The sequence below is a fragment of the Rhinolophus sinicus genome, chromosome 2 (assembly GCF_057876585.1).
Source record: "Rhinolophus sinicus isolate RSI-liver-muscle chromosome 2, RSI-T2T, whole genome shotgun sequence".
Taxonomy (NCBI): domain Eukaryota; kingdom Metazoa; phylum Chordata; class Mammalia; order Chiroptera; family Rhinolophidae; genus Rhinolophus; species Rhinolophus sinicus.
In genome coordinates, this window is record NC_142502.1 from 169,981,210 (window position 1) to 170,002,126 (window position 20,917).

The following is a 20,917-nucleotide window of genomic DNA, read 5'->3' on the forward strand; positions in this document are numbered from 1 at the left end:
CTTGCTGGTTTGGGGGGGTGTGTGTACATGCCTTCTCATGATGCTTGAATATTAGTGGCTGTTTTGGTCTAAAAGTGGGACTATCAAGGTCTTTCCGCCTCCAGTGAATCCAAAATACAGTGATAGGCTTCTCAAGAAAAAGAGTTGCTGTTGGATCTGTACCTTAAACTGTATCTAAATCCAGGCTGTGACAGAGACCGACTGTCGGTGATGATGACTGTCTCTCTGTCCTTCTTGGCTCTCTCCTGTAGTTCAGGGGCTAGAAGCCCGCTAACCTCATTTCTCAGACTCTCTTGATATAAGCATTCTACAGAAAAAAGCATTTGCCAGAAATTTGCAAGGTAGGAGAGAGGCAGAAGCCACTGTTGCCTCAGCAGCTAAGTGGGAAGGCACATGGACTTCAGTGGATGGTAGACATGAGATTTGGCCAGCGCTTCTGGGTGCCCTGCTATGATTGGTGATAGAAGTGTCGCCCACCCGGTGCTGTAGGCAGCTGAGACCATCGGTAGCCATCTCCTACAACGCCTGCTGTGCATTTTCTGATTTCCTCAACACTAGTAGTGACTCCCCTAACTTTTGCTCCCTCGGCCTTTTCCACAATTCTACAAGCTTCTCAGTTCCTTCTGTTCAATTCCTCTTGCTAAAAATACCTGGAGTGGAAACACTTTGTGTTTCCCTGATTCTGTCCAACCCTGGTGCCCAGCCCTAGGTTCATCTGATTTCTAGCAGGTGAGTGGACTGATGCTGCCGTGTCAGAGAGCATTTCTTACCCTGGTCACTAGGAATGGCAGGCGTCTTCACCAATCTTGCTGGCTTCATTCTTAGCATGTCAGTTAAGTCCTAGAGGTCCCATGGCCTCCTCTGGTGCTGTTCTGAAAACTCAAAAAAGGTCAGGTCATTCCATACTAAATTGATTCCTGACAAAGTTGTGCAGTAAGTAAGGAAGACCCTTAGAGATGTCATGGGGAAGTCTGATATGGAATTTATTCATTGATTTAACTATAATTTTATGAGCACCTACTACAGTAAGTCCTCCCTTAACTTCATTAGTAGATTCTGTGACTTTAAGTGAAATGACACACAATGATAAAAATAAGATAAATGAGTTCCTATGGCATCTTGTCTACATTATGACCAAATGATGTTATTTGAGGACCTGCTGTGCATGCTAAACACCGTTTTAGGCTCCAGTGATGTCAGAATGAAGATCTAAGCCCTGCTGTCCAGCTGTTCACTGTCTAGAGGACACACATGTAATAACCAAATAAGTTTGTATGGTATGCTTTCACAGAGTGCTACCACTGACATGAAGTTCTTCCTAGAAGGACTCATTCTTCCTAGAAGGACAGTGGGTGGTATACTAGGTAGCATATAGGCTATGCTGCTGTAACAAAGATACCAAAAATTATAGTGGTTTGACCAAGATAGAAACTTCTTCTTTTCTCTTGAAACAGCCCAAAGGTGCTGGGTAGTGCTGTGCAACATGAGGCCACGTGGAAAGTCCAGCTCTGCCTTGTTTCTCCATGTCAGAGAGTGTTGTCCATGTCCACATGGCTGAGACTGGCCATCGGAATAACATCCAGGTCCCAGTCCACAGGAAGGGGGAAAGAGAGGAGTAATTTATTTTTTAAAGGTGACCTGTATGTTGTACACATAACTTCCACTCACCTTCCATTCATTATGTGGTTCCATCTGGCTGCAAGGCCGGCTGGGATATACAGTCACTAGCTGGGTAGTCACGCGCATCTAAAACTCAGGGAGGGGTTCTGTTACCAAATGGGTGACGTGGGGAAAGATCGAAGGAGACAGAGATCAGTCTGTGCCCAGATGGCTTCACCGGGAGGGGACGCAGGAACTGCTGCTGCCCGTGTGAGACTGGCTCTGGGCAAGGCCAGATGATCAGGTATTGGTGGTGAAGACCAGCCATTTCGACATGATGGTGGGGAGGCAGTGGGGGTGATGGTGGTGGCAGAGGTGATACGAGGTCCTCACATCAAGTGACAGTGAATGTGGAGGTGGAATTGGCAAAATGTGTGTGAAGGCCGGCTATTCCTGACTTCCGTTCCATGTGCAAGAGTCACGGAACTCTCTAACCTTTTATTTTACAAGTAACAAAACAGATTCAGAGAGTTGAAGCGACATGCTCAAGCTCACACTGCTAATGAGTGGCTGAATAGAAACTCGGTCCCAGGCCTTCACTCTTCTGGGTCAATGCTCTTCCCTCTACACACATGAGAATTTTGGGGGGGTGGGGCAGTTTGATAAAGGGGAGCCCAAGGAGCACCCAGAGAGCTGACGTTATTAAAAGCATTTGAGAACTGCTAATAAATGCCCTCATTCCTCGCCCTCAGCTTTCATCCTGGAAAGTAGCACCTTTGTTTTTACGTTTTGTTATTTAACGCAGCCAATCCCTTAACTGTAAGCCGCTCTCAGCCACTGCTGCTTAGCTTGTGAGCCATCCTTCCCCTCTTCTCACCTTCCCTTTCCCGCTAGATATGGTAGCAATGAAATACCACCTTGGCTGAGTCGGAGAATTTGTCATTTTTACATCTCCACATTCTAGTGTCTTCTGCTCCCAGTGACAAATAAATCCCCGGGCTGATGGTTGGCCCCGGCCATTCATTAAGCAAATAAAGCCCCAGCGTGAGAGTGGGAGACTCGTAAATAATTCCTGGCATTTTATCCCCATCGCCTGCTGCCTCCCAAGCTTTGCATATTTATAATACAGAAGCAGTATTTCTGCCACAGACCATTATTATGTGTGGGAGACTTTGGGGAGAAGGACAGACAGAGGCGGCCATGACCTGGGTGGAGATGGCCCATTCACGGGACCTGGCTGCGGGCAGCGGCCCTGAAGTCCTGACGTGGACATCGTCATCCAGCAGGGGTGATGTAGGGGCTGTGTGGTGTTCAGCCCAGCACTGGCCCTGGATAGGCTGCGAGTTCTGACCTGGCTCCAAGTCAAGGTGGGGAGGAGGAGGATGACCTGGGGCAAGTGGCAGCTTCAGCCTGTTCTGGCCTGGGGTGAGGGCCACCACCTCAGAGCAGGAAGTGGCTATAGTTGGTGGAGCCCTTGGCAAGATAAGTGCTGGCCAGTAAAGGACACGGTTAATGCTGGGCCCCCCTCGGAGAGGCCAAGCACGCTCACACCTGTCTCCCTGGGCAACCTTAGAGGTGAGAGCATCAGACTTCTGACACTGAGGAATAGGAAGCAAATGAGAGAGAGTTCATGCTGGTAGCAACAAGAATCATTAACAGAAACATTTAACATTGAAGAAGGAGTTAGAGTTTATAAGTGTATTTATATGCATTATGTGCCTTGTTACACATGCTCATAACCAATGAAATCAGCAAACCTTGTTTACCTGAGGAAGCTGCCACTGATGCAGCCTCCAGCCCATGGACACACACACACACACACACACACACACACAGACACACACACCACACACACACACACAGACACACACACACACAGACACACACCAGGGACCTCTTAGCATATCATATACCCCAGGCAGCAATTGTTGCCTAAAGCCTTCTAGAGGCAAACACTGTTGTTTATAGAGGTGTACAGTCCACATAGGTACACGATGGTGCATGTGAATTTCATTTAGATTCCTATGTAACTGTATAGGGTGGGCACATGAAATTGTGGTGAAAAACAGAAGCACAGATACTGGGAAACTAATACTATATACAAGTCCCCAAAGGAATGCTTGGGATATACTACTATCCTACTGATATCCATGTGCCAGTAGGTTTCTTCTTACAGTTGCCAAGGCTGGCTGATTTCACACATGAACCCCATTGTCTGGGATCTGTGTGCACTGTGTTAGGACCCCCAAGGCTGAAGGTTCAATCTTTGAATGGGACCCATGACTTCTCAGAGTAAGATAATGCAGAGCAGAGACTGTCTTTAAGCCCCGGTGAGAGCTTGTGGATATCCCGGTTCTTCGCTATGCCTGGGTAGTATCAGGTAGACCAGAGTGGTTTTTTAATACACATTATGATGCATTAGTTAATTGTATTTTTTAAAGGCATGGGACAGAACGAGAAAGCATTACCAGCAGAAAAGGAGGGTTCCATTCATCGAGTGTTAGTCTGTGTTGTGTTTGTAGGTGTATGTACTGTGTGGGTGCCATATTATGAAATGTATGTCTTACCTTGGGTTGCACTCAAACAAGTGGGCAGGCAGCCTGGGGAAGACCAGACAGAAAAGAGTTCTGGACTTCAAGTTGAAGGTCGTGGGTTTGATTCCCAGCTGTGCCCCTTAAATCCTTGAGCACATGTTTACACAACCTGACTTAGGCCAGGCCCCTTTCTTTGTATGTGAACCTGACAGAAATGACCCACCATGATGGCACAGTAGAAATGTTAGATCTGCAAGACACCTTGGAGATTAGCCAGGTCTGCAGGGAAACTCAAGGCCAGAGAATCAGGAAAGGCTGGTCCATGGTCACCTGGCACATTAGTGGTAGAGGCAGGACTGGAATCATTATAATTCTTGGGGCAACCCCCCTTCTGGTAAGTGATATGCATAAGCCTCAGGAATCTTCTTAGAAGCAGTCATCTCTATGTAGCAGCCAGGTGTCACCCCATTCTAGCCCTTGTTCATCTCTGAGCCCGAGCAGGGCAGCCACTTAAACTATCCCGGGCCACACTCCAGTGTCTGTCTGGGGAAAGAAGACAAGATACTCTGCATCCAATTAAAAGCAACAGGAGTGTGGTAGGGAGACAGAAAGTAATTCTTCTTGGAAGCCAGCCAGGGCATCCTCATGCCAACATTCAGAAGGATAATAACAACAGCCATAATAGTGGGAAGAAAGAAAGCTTCTACAAGGCCTTAGGGACCTGGCAAAGTAATAAGAGGAGAAGGGGAAATCAAGATGGACACTCTGACCTTTGCAAACCTCCTGCAGAAAAGCCAGTGGCCCAGCCCCTGGCTGGAGAGAAATGGCCTCCTGAAAGTGCCGGACAGCCACCTGGATCTCCGGCGGGCTCTGCACACTCAGCACATCTGAGGACAAGCTCACTGTGATATTTCATGATATGTGTCAGCTGGGCGAGGCTATGGGGCCCAGTTACTTGGTCAACACCAATCTAAATGTTGCCATGCAGGTACTTTAAACATGGGATAGACATTTAAATCAGTGGCCTTTAGTCAAGATGAACATTTAATCAGTAGACTTTGAGTCAAGCAGATTACCCTTCGTAATGTGGATGGATCTCATCCCATCAGTTGAAGGCCTTCAGGGCAAAGAGTCAGGTTTCCCAAGGAAGAAGGCATTTTTCTCAAGACTGCAACTTCAATTCTTGCTGGAGCCCATTCCTTAAAATCAGTGATGCTCATACTCTCCCCTATTGGTTCTATTTCTCTGGAAAACCCTGACTGCTACACGCAGCATCTCATCTCCACTTTTCTTCCCTGTAACAGGTACCTTCAGCCTCATCCCCAGCCAAGTTAGGGCTCTCTGAGCTGACCTCAACTCTGCCCTCTTCTTCCTTCCTACACCCAAGTCCACTTGGCCAATAAGCCCGGATGTTTTCTCACTACCGCAGTACTTTACTCCAGGTAAAATTAAAAATTTTACCCTTCCTTCAAACATCCCCTGTTTGTTTTTCCTTTCATACCTTTGTTTGGTCAGACCCTTAGGACACTTTCTCCTGTGTCTCAATCTGTTGAAATTGTATCTATTCTTCAAGGCCTGTCTGAGATGTTCCCCTTCCCCTTCCCCCCACCCTAAGTAGCATTCCCACAGGACCCTTCCTGGAAGTGGTCCCTCTTGACCATCTGTGTCCTTCTCTTGGGCTCTCCAGAGCACTTACGGTCAGTGCTGACTTCTTCAGTAAGTGCATGGGGAGGGCAACAGCATAGCAGGGACACCCATGGCGGGGTGGGGGAGGGAGTCAGAGAAGGAAGTCAGTGTCCATGAACTTACCCAGAATTCTGGGAAAAGCTACAAAGAATCTCTGTTTATCTTAGTGCACTTGCAAATCTTGTGCTTTAATGTGACATCTTGTTTTTATTTAGAAATGTATATGGCCGGGGCTGGGGAGGACACCACAATTTCTTGTACTTAGATCCCAAAGATCCCTAAAGATCCTTACCTGGCCCTGCCTGCCCCCTTCTTCCCTAAGGAGGCCATAGCACCTTGAGCAGACATTGTACCCCACTGGTCTTGGACCCCTGCAGCACCTACTTTGCTCCTAAATACACATTTGCGAAGTGTGATGACACTGCTTTGTAGAAGAGTGACCTGGTTATATGAGGCCCTGTGTGGGCTGTTATTCTGACTTTGATGAAGGTAAGGTGTTGGTAAGAAGTGGCCTTATTCCAGAACTTGGAGGAGAGGGGAACTGCAGGGCTGAGTATGGGGTCAAGATACATAATACTCAGCCCAAGGGGAGGCTGACCTTAAGCCCAGTATTATGATGGGCTCAGCATCCCACCATCCCCCACTGAGGGACTGCATAGCCATATTTTGCGTACGGCAGTGTTCAGATTAAAAAAGAAGACAGGTTTTAATTAGACTGCTTTAGAAATCAGTATTTCTCCTGGGAAAATCAAGTACCGCTCTCCCTTCTTCTCTCCCCTTTCTGACCCACCACTCCCACCCATACATATATTTGCAAAATTCACGCAGGGTCTCTGGAAATATCCCAGCCCATGAAGAGTGGGATATAAAAATATATTTCAGAACCTTTGAGGAAGCAAGAATCTCTGTTCTAATTACTTATTGATACATCTGCCTTGGAGGCCTTCGCTGCACACACAACACGTCTCATTTTCACTAATTGTGACAACAACCCTGTAAAGTTGATATTATATCCCCATTTTACAGATGAGAAAAACTGATGTCTGGAGAAGTGAATTCTATCCAACGTCACACAACTAGGACAGGACAGAGCACATTTAATCTCAAGTCTCCTGACTTCCTGGCTCCAGCTCCAGTGCTGTTTTGACTACGCCAGGGTTGGCAAATGTCTTCTCTAACAGGCCAGGTAGTAAATATTTTAGACTTTGTGGCTGTATGGTCTCAGCTCTGCTGTCGTAGTGAGGAAGCAGCCACAGTGTGTAAATGAGTAGATGTGACTGTTTCCATAAAGCTATTTATCAGAGCTGGTAGCTGAGTGGATTTGGCCCACAGGGTGAGAGACGGACCCCAGACATCCTTTAAAGCCTTAATGCCTTTTTGTGACCACAGCTTCACATGGCCTTCATAATGTCCCTTCCTCACCTGCAAACTGGCCCATTTGTGTAGCTCCTGCTGGCTTTTCCAGCTCTTACGTGAATGTCTCTTGGTTCCAGGATGGGCATTTTTTCTCCTGCCTTCCCTCCAGGCCCATCGGCAGGTGATTAAGAGCCCAGTTATATGTTTCTGACAGCAATGGCTGGCGGAAGGAACCGCATGGCTGAGATAAGCAAGTGCGTGCCGGGGAAGGGGACTGGCCATGTGGGACGTGGGTTTCATTCCTGGAGAGGAATAGTAAGCATGTAATTGGTTTTTCAGAAATGTGCAAGCTGCTGGCAAGCCTATTTCTCCCGCACACCATGCTCTTCGGAGAGGCTGAGCCTGGCTTACCCAGAGCGAGGATGAGCCAGATGAATTCTGGATCAGCAGGTGGCAGCCACCTTGTCCCATATAATCACTATAAGCTGTGTGATGTTTGGCAACCAGGAGGCAGGTTAGGACAAAACAAGTAGGTTGTTCTCACCAGCAGCACATTCCCCCACCCCAAGGGGGCAGAAGTGAGCCTTGTAGGGCCAGTCCCAGACCCAGCATGACTGGTGAGGAGTAGAGAATTAAGTAGCTTCTTCAGGGTAGCAGGAGCCTTGGGCCTAGAGATGAAACCATCCTTATGTGATGCTTGAGACCACCTTGAACTCCAAAGTCTACTCCCAGCTTTGAGCTGCCCAGAGAGGGTGCTCTGACCATCTGTGAAGGGGGAAATCAGGAGCTGCTGGGGTTCCCCTGTTTCTTTCTAAGCCTTTCTGTTCTCTGGGCATCATTGACCTACATGAAGGTATTAAAAACTGAAGCCATGTTTTTGATAGAAGAGTTATAGGAAAACCAGCTTTCCCTTTAGGTTCACTTTAGGTTCAAGCCCCTTTTAATGAACACAATTAAAATGTACGGTTTTCTAGATGGAGTCTATTTTCATGTCCCAGATAATGATCCAACACTGCTTTGCTGTATTATAGCAGCAAAACACATCAACTAACAGGTGTGTTCCCGAATTCCTGATCCATGAGCACTTGTCCGTTCCGCAGAGGTGCTGTTCATAAGGTAGACCTCTTGACCCTACTCTATACAATTATATATTTAAATTCTATACAATTCTATATGTAAATTCTGGCACAATCATAATCTCTTATATTTGTGGAGGGTTCTTAGGTTGTCAAGGCACTTTTACGTGCATCTTTTTACGTAATTCCCACAATGGCCTCATGACCTAGGCAGACCAAGTATCATGATTCCCATTTTACAGAGAGACAAAGGGAGTCTCCAAGTTTGGCCTTTTGGGTCACACAGGGATTAAATGTGGAGATGGAACTAGATTCCTGTACTCTTTCCTCTGCTCCAAGCTGCCATTCTCATGAGGGTCTAGACTCTAGACTGAAGCCCTGGTACCAGCCTCTGGAAAGGGAGCAATAGATACTTAACCTCTGTGCAAAATCCTTGCACCCTCTGGGACTGGCCTGTCAGAACTCTCATGACCTTTCCTTGTCAGCTGCAGGCTCCTGATGTAGGACTGGGTTGTGTGTTTATGTGGTGCACCCCCATGGTCTGCCGCTCAGCCCAGGCCCTGCAGGGCACTGATGATGGATTCTCAGTGAGTGGTCATTAAATGAGTGAATGAACAAGTGACCTTGGGACCCTCCCACATGACAGTGTGATGGCCAGTTGAATTAGGTGTCAGACACTAGGCTCTACAGTTTCAGAAGGAGGGGTTCTTTACGAATGAAAATTAAAGTAAAGCCCGTTCAAAATAAGGTCTGATGTCAACAAATTCTCAACCCAAGTCAAGTCTCAACCCAAGTCTCTAAATCAAGACTACATTATTTGGTATTGACATTGAATTACAGCTGAAGTTCAAGAGAAGGCATGAGAGCGTCCACCCTTTCTAAGAGGGACCTGGCCCTTGGGCTTCCATCCTTCCTGCCGTGGCTGGAAGCACCTGGGGTGGTGATTTAGGATACCTGTATTGGAATCCTCACTGCCTTCTACCAGCCTGTGGCTTTGGGGACATGACTTAATCTTTCCTACCTCATAGAGTTGTTCTCAGGATCGTATGAGATGATGCCCAGTAAAGCATTAAGCATAGTACTGCAGAGGCTAACATGAGCCCCCATCACACCGTCATTCACTCGTTTAATGACCACTCACTGAGAAGCTGTCTGCCCTGTAGGGCCTGGGCTAGGCAGGAGGCCCCCAGCATACACTATACAACCACAGAGCCTGCAGGCCACAGGGAGAGGCCATGAGGTCAATGAGGGCTTCATGCTGAGTAAGGTTTTGTGTTTTCTTGTCACCATCCCTGACATCGTGCTCTCACATCCCAAAAAACTTGCACGAATTTACTTACTATTCACTCTGTCCATCCCCAGAAGCCCTCACTGTTGCGGATGTTGCCTTTAATATGTTATTTTTTTTAAAAAAAAAGGAGTCCACCCTCTAGCCTCTTTAGCAAGAATGAACATTACGTGTAGTTATTCCTTTCAAGTCCTTGGAAGGTGACACTACCTCGTGCCTGAGACAGGTAGCCTCCTTTCCACTGGCAGAGGCAGGCCCAGAGGCCTTGTAGACTTACTTGAGTTAAATCCACAAGCTGCTGGTCTCCTCCTCTTGCCACTTGTTCTCCAAGGCTTTCTTCCTTTCACACTTCTCTAGGTCCCCTTTCTTCTCAGGAAAATTGTGTCTCTTGGGGCGGGGAAGCTGCTGAGTGGTTGGCCCTGACCTTGGGAAATGAGTGGAGGATAATTCAAGGCCGAGGGCCTGTTGGAGGATAATTCTACCCCTGTCGCTATAACTACAGATGCCCTTATTACTCACACAGACAGCTCACCCTTGTTTAACAACATATTAAACCATTAGTCTCCATGCCAGTGGGTTCACTTAGTTCACAGTGGCAAAAGCTGATCATTAAATCCTCCTTTCCCTGCTTAATCTCTTTTAAATTGGTTGCCTTTTCATTTCATCAAGTGCCCTCTTTCTCAACCATTCCATTGTGCCTGGTGCAGCAGCACTGCTGTACGTATTCCCCTAGCTGAGTGGAGCTGGCTTCCTGGGTCTTCCCTGGGTGGTCTCTGTGGACAGCAAGGTCCTCTCCCTGCAGAGTGGGCCCCTCCATGTGCTGTGAAAGGGTGATTTGGTTTTGTTTCCTTTTCACTCACCTGTGAATCAGTACCTGTGGCAGAAGATTCCAGTCTTTAAACCCTTTGCTTCATCAGTCTGTCCAAGAACCTGGGTCTCCTGTAGATAAGAAGTAAAATCTTGAGCTTTCTCAGCAGAAATGGAAATATTTATAAAAAGTGGATAGTGTATTATGTATACCGTGTTTTCCTGAAAATAAGACCTAGCCAGACAATCAGCTCTAATGCATCTTTTGAAGCAAAAGTTAATATAATACTCGGTCTTATTTTATTATAAGACCGGGTTTTTAATATAATACCGGGTCTTATATTAATTTTTGCTCCAAAAGACACATTAGAGCTGATTGTCTGGCTAGGTCTTATTTTCAGGGAAACAGGGTTTTACTTACAGTAAGTTCAAATGTCATTAAGGTTGTAATAGAGTTAGGAGAATTCAAATTGCTGGGACCCATCGGAAATGCTCGTGGTTGGCAGGGGAAAAGGAGATAGGAGGTGGATGCTGGGGGTCCAGTGTCACTCCTGGCAGGTCTTATGGGTTGTGGGAGGATAAATCCCAGCTTGCAAGGTACCAGGGGTCAGGTCATCCCTGCTGAGGGCCATGGGGATGGAGGGAGATGCAAGCCTTTATGAAAATGTGGAGGAAGAATTGACATGTGAAACAGAAATGGCATTAACAAAATGACCATGGGGCCAGATAGCCTGGAGTTCAAATTAGAAGTCTGCTACAGCTAGCTTTGAGGCCTTTGCTCATCTCTGCAACAGTCATTGTTTAGTCACATTGCAGGGTTGCTAGGGGGAGTCAGTGAATGAGGAATATTATGAACCTAGCAAAGAGCCCAGCAGGCGTGATAATGGTGGTGTCCTGTCCCCTCGGCAGCATCTCCATGCTGGTGCCTCAGCAGTGCTCTAATAGGCTGGTGGTTTCTGGACGGCATAGTATGTTTTAGGACCAGTGGTCTGTAGTCTTGAGCCCTCCGCTTTCTCCCCTTTGACACACGGGTCCCTTGGTACAAGATGGTGTTATGGAGAGTCTCCTGCTGAGAGGTCAGACCTTCTGTGAGCCCTCAAATGGTGGTACTAGCTGGGGCTCTGTGGTCAAGAAACCTGAACACGTACCCGGAATATCTTTATCTGGGAAGGATGAATCGCTGCGTTTTCCGTTATGTCAGGGTCCCGTGTAATCCATTGTCACCCAATGGCTGTTTGGTCTCCTCAGTGGGTGGTACTAGATTGGGCTTAGTGTTGGCCCCTGTTGTTGGCAGGTTGGCATGTGATTGTAGCAGTGGCTGGGTCAGACTTGTTGAGCGGGAGGCCATGCCGCAATCACTGTCAGAGGAAGGGTCTGGCCCACCTTTTTGTACAGCCTTCTTGTGCTGTCTGGACCTACGCCAGCCCAATGCTGGATATTCCATTTCTATTTTATGATGGCTTGCTCCCAGGCCTACTCAGCCTTATGACTTAGTAGGTGTGACACTATTCAGTTCATTTTGAGTCGTTCTGGCTACATCGTTGCTGGATGTCCCATGGTTAGATTTGTTTTCAATGCTCCTCTTTTACTTGCTGTCCCAGGTTAGGGGTGTGTGTGTGTGTGTGTGTGTGTGTGTGTGTGTGTGTGTGTGTGTGTGTGTTAATGTATTGTCTCTCCCAGGACCCAGCAACATGCTGTGATGAAGAATTTTCTGCCCCAGATGGCATATATAACCTTGCTATGTAACCCTAAACTACAGACCTACTACCATGTTTCCCCGAAAATAAGACCTAGCCGGACCATCAGCTCTAATGTGTCTTTTGGAGCAAAAGTTAATAGAAGACCTGGTATTATGTTACATTATATTATATTATGTTATATTATTATATTATATTATATTACCCGGTCTTATATTAAAATAAGACTGGGTCTTATATTAATTTTTGCTCCAAAAGATGCATTAGAGCTGATTGTCCAGCTAGGTCTTATTTTCGGGGAAACATGGGATTAACTAAACTACAGTCTAAAACTTCATCAGTTTTCCCATTAATGTCCTTTGTCGCTTTTGGGATCCTGGTCAGCTGTTATGTTCCTTAGTCTCTTCCGATCTGTGACAATTTCTCTGTCTTTCCTTGTCTTTCATGACCTTGACACTTGGAAGAGAACTAATCAGTTATTTTGTAGAATGTTTCTCATTTGGGATTGTCTGATGTTTTCTTCTGATCAGACTGAGGTTATATGCTTTCGGCAAGAACGCTATAGAAGTGATGTTGAGCCCTTCAGTGCATCATTTCAGGGGTTACATGATATCGATATGTCATTACTGTGGTGTTAACCTTGATCATTTGGCTAAGGTGGTGCCTGCCAGCTTTCTCCCCTGTAAAGTTATCATTTTTTCCCCCTTTGGAATTAATAAAAACCTTTGAGACTACGTGAAAGTCCTATTTCTTCTCAAACTTGAGCCCACTGATTGTAGAATGGGCAGAGATGGTTTTTATGCTGTTTGGGGGACCCTTTTATAAGGTGGAGTTCTTGCTGCAGTTCTCCTGTCAGGAGTAGAGTTTGGGGTGCCTGGAGCAGGTTGGAGGCAGCTGACTCTTAGCTCCTGTTGGGCAGGGAGCAAGCTGACCTCCCTTTAAGGCATGGGGTTGTTCTGTCATAGGCTAGGGAGCCTTAACTCTTCCCTGCTTCCTTTTCTCATCCGCTCCCCTGCTAATTTACACTTCAATCTCATGTTTCCTTTGCCTTTCTCCCTCTTTCCTTTGGTTTGCTTGTGGAATTAATTGTAGCCAGAAAGACTTCAAGTTGGGGATGCAACCAGCTCAGAACTTTGCCCTCTACATGGGAGACCCAGAGAACGCCCACCCTCTTATTTCACTAGTGAGTAAATAGACAGAAAGGTTAAGAGGAATGAGTGGGTGCCAATGCCAGGTCTGGAACTCAGCCTTCCTGACCTAAGTGCCGTGTTTCCCATGGTGCTTAGTCCCTCCAGGCCGATCCTAGAGACATCCCAGAGGCCAGCAGGAGGAGGTGCCCTCTGGCAAGCAGGTTGGAGCCTGTGCCACTACTCACGTGAGGGGAAGCCTTGCTTCCCGTTCAGTCTTCAGCTTCAGCATCCCAGTCCTGAGGAATGGGGGCTGCTCTCTGCCTGGCTGGAAACTGGGGCCTCACACTTCTCTGCAGGGGAGGCTTCTCCCTGCTCTGACTCGGAGCCCTGGGACCAGGACCCTGTGAGAGCCCAGAGCCTTCCACACGATATCTGGACCCAGAGCTGTGGTTGTTCCCCTTGCCTTTCTTTTTCCATAATTAAAGAGATTCAGTGCACTGCTGGTTCTTATACTCCATTCCTAGGTTTTCACTTTGAGTCATCTCTCCATTGGCTGGATGTTCTCTAGTAGATTCTTCCAAATGGGCTCATAGGAGCTGTAATCCCTGAGTTCTCCCACAGGAGGATGTTAGTCTCTCGCCTTTCACACTTGAACAACAGCCCAGCAGGTTTAGAAGCTCTGGATCACACTTGGAGTTGGCCTCTAGCTATCTCCTCATTGTCACCTGACAATGAGTGTTGCTTTGGGGAAGTTTGAGGTCAGCAAACATTTTCTCCTTTGTAGGCGAATTGTTAGTTCTGCCTGGATGCTGGATGATTTCTGTCTTGAGTTTCCAAGTACAATACCTAAACCAGGAAATATCTTCGTGTCAATTGTACTGTATTAGTTTTTCTTAGAACACAGCATGTTTTTTTGATGTGCAGATTTAATTCTCATTCATTTCAGAAGCTTTAAAAAAAAAAAAAAGATGAATACCCTTTTGTGTGTTCCACCTGTGTCTCTGCCCCAGGTTCACCATTTTTCTGATGTTGGGTCACCTTTGCTATTTCTACATGTTTTTTTCTCTCCTCCAGGTGCTTTAATAACTTAAGGCTTTCTCCTCTGCAGTCACAGTGTCTCGTCCGAGGATCCATGGATATCGGTGGCAGACCAAGATTGGAACTCTTTAGTTGGTGTTACTAATTAGATTTTCTCCTGTGTCGGATCTGCCTTTTGGGGTATCTACCCTGTTTCCCCGAAAATAAGACCTAGCCGGACCATCAGCTCTAATGCGTCTTTTGGAGCAAAAATTAATATAAGACCCGGTCTTATATTAGTAAAATAAGACCGGGTCTTATATTAATTCCGGGTCTTATATTAATTTTTGCTCCAAAAGACGCATTAGAGCTGATGGTCTGGCTAGGTCTTATTTTCGGGGAAACACAGTCTCTACATTTACTTATTGGTTGTGTAACAGTGTTTTGTGGTTCTCAATTTTATGACCCTTTATTTCATTTCTTTGCTTTACCATCTCATCTTTTAGCTCTTATTTTATTAAATTCATGTTCTTAAGTTGTTCTATAACACGAAGCATGTTTGGGTAATTTCTTCCTGTTCCTTAGTTTATGTTTTCTTTTAAGACTGACATTTTTTGTTTTATGTGTGTGTGTGTGTGTGTGTGTGTGCGCGCGCGCGCGCGCGAATGTATTTTTAATTATTTTTTCATGCTCTGTTTTATTTCTTGGCTTGCTTTTTTTTCTTCCCTCATTGATGTGTTTGCATCATTGCCAGGAAGCATTTTTGCACCTTGCCTGACCTACTGACCCTGATTTATGGTGACTCCTTCCCTGCATGTCTAAGCCTGTTCATGTCCTCCACAGGCATAGTTTTAGGGTTGAGAGTTCTATGTTCTGTCTAATTTTCTGCAGCCTGAGAGCCTTGCCCAGGGTGAGGGTGGAAAAAGAGAGCTGGCCTGAGGCTGTGAGTGGTCCTTCCTTAGGATACCCAGTCTCTAGGAAATCAGAGAGAAAACCCATGCTCCTACCTTTAAGGCATATGCAATTTAGGGAAGGTGGCCCAATAAACAAGTAATTATAATAAGTGCCTCGACAGAAGAGAAGGGGACACTTTTAGATGGCAGGGAACAGATTTTCTCAGCTTACTTCCAGTACGGGTGGTGGCAGTTTATTGTAAGAATACCAGTGTGTGGGGACCAGGATTAAGCTAGATGAGGCTAGAAGTCCAGAGAAGATCTTACAGGCCATGGTAAGGAACTTGGCCTTTATTCTGTCGGTGGGATCCAGCTGTATTTTAGAAAAGACACTCTAGCAGCAGTGTGAAAAAACAAAATGCAGATCTAAAGACTTAAATCCTGGCACCATATCTGTTGCTCAACTCTGCAAAGGGGCCAAGGAAATATCTTTTGTGTGCTCAGAATTAGAGCACCAAGGAATAGAGAGGTTTCTGACACAGGTTGAAAACCCCACCCTTCTTCATCCCTGCCCCATTTCAAACACCCTCAGCCTCTGGGCAGCAGCTGAAGAACACCCAGCTTTTCCTTCAGAACTGTTCCCTGCTGGACCTCTGGACATGTTTTCGAGAGCCACTCAGATGTCTGGACATGTTTTCGAGAGCCACTCAGATGGTATCCAGGGCTGGGGACTGTACATCTGGGTAATATATCTCAAGGTTGTTGTCTTTTTTCAGCACAGCACTGAGCAGGGACCAATTGTGGGGTCACTCTGCACAGCATGCCTCATTACTGTGCTCAGCACGGGCTGGGCAGAGGCTGTCAGAGTTGGGGAACCAGCTTGGGCCTCGAAAGGGTAGCTGAGAGGGGAGGAAGGACATCATTGATCTCCTCCCTGTCGGACAGGTGTGCCTATGTGAACTCACCTTTTCAGAGAGTCACCCGCTCCTCTATACCGGACTTGACAGCCAGGCGCCTCCTGGGCCTCCAGGGTGGGACTGGATCCTTGATACTGTAAGCAGAAATTTGCATCTATTTCCACAAGGACATTTCTCTAGAGAAAAGGGCCATGGCTTCCATCACACTGAAAAGGGGGCCATGTCTTCTCAAAATAGTTAAGAAGGCCTGCTCTATCTAACCCTTCTATTTGATTGGTGAGGACATTAACTAACCACAGACCCAGCGAGCCGAAGTGATTTACTCAGGGATACGAGGTGGAGGCGGAGGCGAATGTGAAAGCCAGATCTCCGGTGGGCTTTCCTTACTGCCTCCCTGCCTCGTAGACACACAGCATTGTCTTTCTTTCACTAACAAATAAACTTATAGCTACTGTTTACTGAGTGCTTGGCACGTACATGGCATAGTGCTCAGTGCATTACTTATATTAGCCCATTAGTTCATCACACAGTATTCTGATTTTATAGAATAGGCAGCTGTGGGGGAGAGGTTAAATCACTGGCCCAAGGTCACAGAGTAACTGGAGGAGAGAGGTGGCAAGTTTTGGGTATCAGTTTTGGGCATCCACTCTACCTACCCATCCCTCCCTCCCTCCCTCCGTTTTGGATTCCTGTCTCAGTCTGATCCATCCCTATCGGCCCAAGTCAAGACTTGCCTCCTCCTAAGCATTCTCTGACCCACTCAGCCCTTGCTGGCTTCGTCTTCTCAGGGTAGATGGGGCCATGGCGAGTCCTTCGTAGGCAGATGGTCCTGGTTCAGCTACCAGTCCTACTGCTTCCTGAGGGCTGCCTTTCTCCTCCGCTAGCTTCTGCTTAGATATGTCATGGAAATAGTCCTACCCAGATCTCTTTGACTTGTGGATGGCTACCTTCTCGCTGTGTCCTCACATGGCCTTTTCTCTGTGCAAGGACACCCCTGCTGTCTCCACCTCTTTTTATAAGGACACCAGTCATATGGGATTCTGGCTCCACCGTGGTGGCCTCAGTTTAACTTAATCACCTCTTTGAGGTTCTTATCTCCAAATACAATCACATAAATTAGGGCCCACCCGTGTGACCTTATTTAACCTTAAGTACTTCTTTAAAGGCCCTATCTTTAACTACAGTTATGTTTTGAGGTACTGGAGACTTCAACTGATGAATCTTGGGGAGACACAACTCAGCCCATAACAGATGGGAAAGAGCTTGTCTTGTGTTATAAGCTGAAGAGAGGCCAGTGTGGCTGGAGCGTAATGAACAAAGAGGAAGGGAGAGTGGGGTGAGGCTGGAGAGTTTGCAGGGCCTGAAAGGCCATGGTGCAGAGTGGGGAGGTATTCTGAGCGCCGTGGGGAGCCACTGCTGGGTTTTTGATTCAGAATGGGAGAGAGAGAGAGAGAGAGAGAGAGCATCACATGCCATTTTAAGAAGGTGCCTCTGGGAAATGAATTGTTGGGTGGTAATACGGAGTTGGAATATGGAGTTGGGGCCTATTATAGTCAGTGTTCCAGAACGGAGTCACAGGTGGTTGGACCTACTTGTACAGATGGGTGTGGGTGGCTGGAGACATGCATTGCAGATAGAATCGACAGGACGTGCTGATGGGTTACATATGTGTGTGGGGTTTGGGTGAAGATGTGGGTGAGAGAGAAAGGCATGTGCAGGATGACTCTGAGATTCCTGGTTGAGTGACTGCATGGGTGGCTGTGCCATTTCCTCACGTGGGAAAGACTGGAGGAGGCGCCATTGTGACAGGCAGGTGACGACTTCCATCTGGAACCTACTCAGGGTGAGATGCTTGTGAGAACACCCAGGTGCACATGTCAAGGAGGAGTGTATTGACTATAGACGTGAAGCACAGAAAAGAGATCCACGCTAGAAAGATATGTTGGGAATTATCCGCCCGCGGGTAAATGGGATCAAATATATGGAGATGGAAGGAGAACTGACTCTGGGTGGTGAACACACAATGTGATATATAGATGATGTATTACAGAATTGTGCACTTGAACCTATGTAGCTTTACTAACCACTGTCACTCCAATAAATTGTAATAAAAGAAAAAAAGAAAGAAGAAGAAGGTTTTGAAGACATAGGAATGGAGGGAGTCACCTGTGGTGAGCATGTCACGAGAAGAGAGGAAGGACCAGGGTGAAATCCAGGAGCAATTACAACATTTAGAAGCCAGGTAGGAGGAGAAACTAGCTGCAGATGGAGAAGAGGCCAGACTTTGTGGGAAAGCCCAACGGAGAGGGCTCATGGAAGCTAAGACACAAGAGCACTTGAAGGGCGTCCCCAGTGGTGCAAATGAGCCACATTGTAGCTCAGTGTTGGGCACTTAGTAGGTGCCTGTCGATTTGGGACCCTTTTCTTTGCCAATGTCTCCTGAATTTGTTCTTATTTCAGAGAATGGCCTTTTCCCTCAGATTACAGTAAGAGCTCAAGCAATAATGAATAAATGAATGAATGCATGCATAAGATGAGTGAAGTTCATGACAAGTGCCGCTGTTACCGGTGGGCCTCCAAGGTGGGATATAACTACCCTCATCTCTCCTTTTGTAGTCCCAGGCATTGATTTTGTCCAAGGCCTAGATTGTGTGCAAATTTCCTGGACGCCGATGGCTCCTGTCTAGCAGAGGGACCTCTGGGGAGCGACTTCTCAGGCCTGTTAGGTGTCCCAGCCTGAGCAGGATGGAGACAGTCCCCTTGGCTGCCTGTGCAGGGAGCCGCCTTTCCCAGCAGGTCATCAGAGACCCTGTCGCCTTTCCTCCCCAAGCGGAGCTGACTACACTGTAATCACACAATTATGATGCCATTAAAATGTCACATTTGGAGAAATCCATATAAACAAAACATTAACAACCGCTTGAAAATTGTAGTCTTTTACCACTAATGACCTACTTTCTCTACACATCGCACCTTCCTGCCAACCCCCTCCACCCCCACCACCCCCACCACCCCACCGCCCCACCTCCGCTGCCTCTTTCTCCAGTCTTACTTTCAGAGACAGACCAGAAGGTGCAGTCGTTTTTGCTGCCTGGAAAGCCTTGATGTTTAATGTGCTGGGAGAGGTTCTTTGACGGGGCCAAAGACATCCAGACCAGGAGGAGCCCAGCACTGAGCCACTTAGTGAATGAGATGAGAGGATGCTACACACAGGCAGATGTAAGGTCCTGATGGCGGAAGAGCCCTCAGAGAGAATCTGGTCCTTGGGAAACTAAAGAAAGAGGAAGGCGTTGAAAAATCTGAGCAGCAGATTCTGGCCACTGGCTTTAGCTCGCCCCTTTTGGGAAGAGATTGAACCTGAGACCTAGTGGTCATTCCCGTGGCATAACACATTGCAGGAGGCTAGTGTCCTGCCCAGGGGCTGTGGGCCAGAGGTGGGATCTCTGTTGCTGTGAGCCCAAGGTGAGAATGTAGATGGGTGGAGAGGCATGAGGCAGTAGAGCTTTTGATTCCCAGCATAGTGCTCTGAAAAGTTCAGATACTGAATTTCCTTTGTCACCAGCATCTAATTTGAATGCACTAAGGAAATGGAGTCCTTAAAGGAATCTTGTAGTGAGGGCTCCTATAAAGTAAAACATAAACCAAAACAGCTCTGGCAAAGTGATTAATCTCCTCCCAATGTATCTGAATTGCAAATCTGGATTCCCCTGTAGTCCCAGCCGTGATGAAAGCGAGAGTACGACTAATTCTGAAGAAGCAAAGAGAAGGCCACCGTGGGTTAAAAGAAGTTGAATGCAAGTGTAGGAGATGTTTGAAACATCACTCTGGCACCCTGTAACAATTCAGGAGTAACCTGCAGAGGGATTATGTCACGGGTGCTTAATGAATAGACAAGAACAGTTGATGACAAGCACGTCATTTGGGGAGGAATTATTGGTGGTTCCTAGGGTGGGGAAACGCCCCCGTAGGTCTTGTTTACAGAGCGAGTGCATTGTAAACCCTTTTTTTATAGTTCATGCAAGACACCCTGGGATAGGTTCCTGCTGTGTTGTAAGATGGCCAGTATCTAGGGCAGGCTCGGAAGGATTGCTCCCAGCTTTTTGGCTCTCTGCCATCATCACTTGCTGTGTCGCCTGCAGCACTGAATTTGCCCTTGCCAAAGGAGGGCGTCCCACCCCCACCCAGATTAAGCCAGCATGACGTCCAGGTACTCTGGGTCTGCTTTTGACATGAAAAGAGCCCCTTTCATTAAAAGCCAGCCCGTGGCCCCCGTGGAGTCCTGTGAGAAAAAGTCATTTCAAAGTCATTCGCTCCCACCCCACACCTCCACATTCAGCAACTGACCTAGTTCTGAGGGAGCTAGAGGGTATGTGGATGTCACCTTATTTACAGAGCGGATAGAAAATGCACTAAGCTGTGGGCCCTCGCTGCACACAGTGTCTGGGGAGATCTCGCCTGTACCTCAGAGGCGTAGGAGAGAAGAGGACAAACGCTCCTCAGCTGAGAGCTCGAGAGGTTTCTTACTGATGTCACCTTGGGGGAATGAATGACAGGTGTAGGGGACCCTTGACTCTGAAACTCTCTCTGTAGCCAGATTGCAGTTTAGCGCCTCTCGGTGTGTGGTTTAGGGGAGATGTTTCAGGATAACTTCAGCAGAAAGTGTACGACTGAGCTGGCCGGTGCCTCCTCCATCCTCCTTCCTTTGTGCTTCTCTAGGCAGGTGCTGGGTGTGGAAACCTCATTCCACCCGTACCCCTCTGCCATTGCAGGTCCTAATTAAGGAGGTGATGGAGCCCAACCGCCTGGGTTTAATCCCAGCATCTGCACTTACAAGTTGTGTAACCTTTGCCAAGTCGCTTTAGGTCCACAAACCTCAGTTTTTTCCTTCAGTAAAATAGGCTTCATAATAGCACCTGC

General features: G+C 47.1%; 1 protein-coding gene across 4 annotated transcripts in view; it reads left to right on the forward strand.

The window, feature by feature from the left end:
* Nucleotides 1–20,917, forward strand: part of GALNT14 (polypeptide N-acetylgalactosaminyltransferase 14) — a 186,479-nt gene that overhangs the window by 84,460 nt on the left and 81,102 nt on the right. Inside the window, exon 2 of one of the 4 annotated variants that reach the window (XM_088796228.1) lies at nucleotides 5,438–5,575. The exons of the other annotated variants lie outside the window; for them this stretch is intronic. Within the exon in view, the coding sequence (XP_088652354.1) occupies nucleotides 5,543–5,575 (33 nt within the window). The 5' untranslated portion in view covers nucleotides 5,438–5,542. The remainder of the gene's footprint in view (nucleotides 1–5,437; nucleotides 5,576–20,917) is intronic. 4 annotated transcript variants of the gene reach the window in all.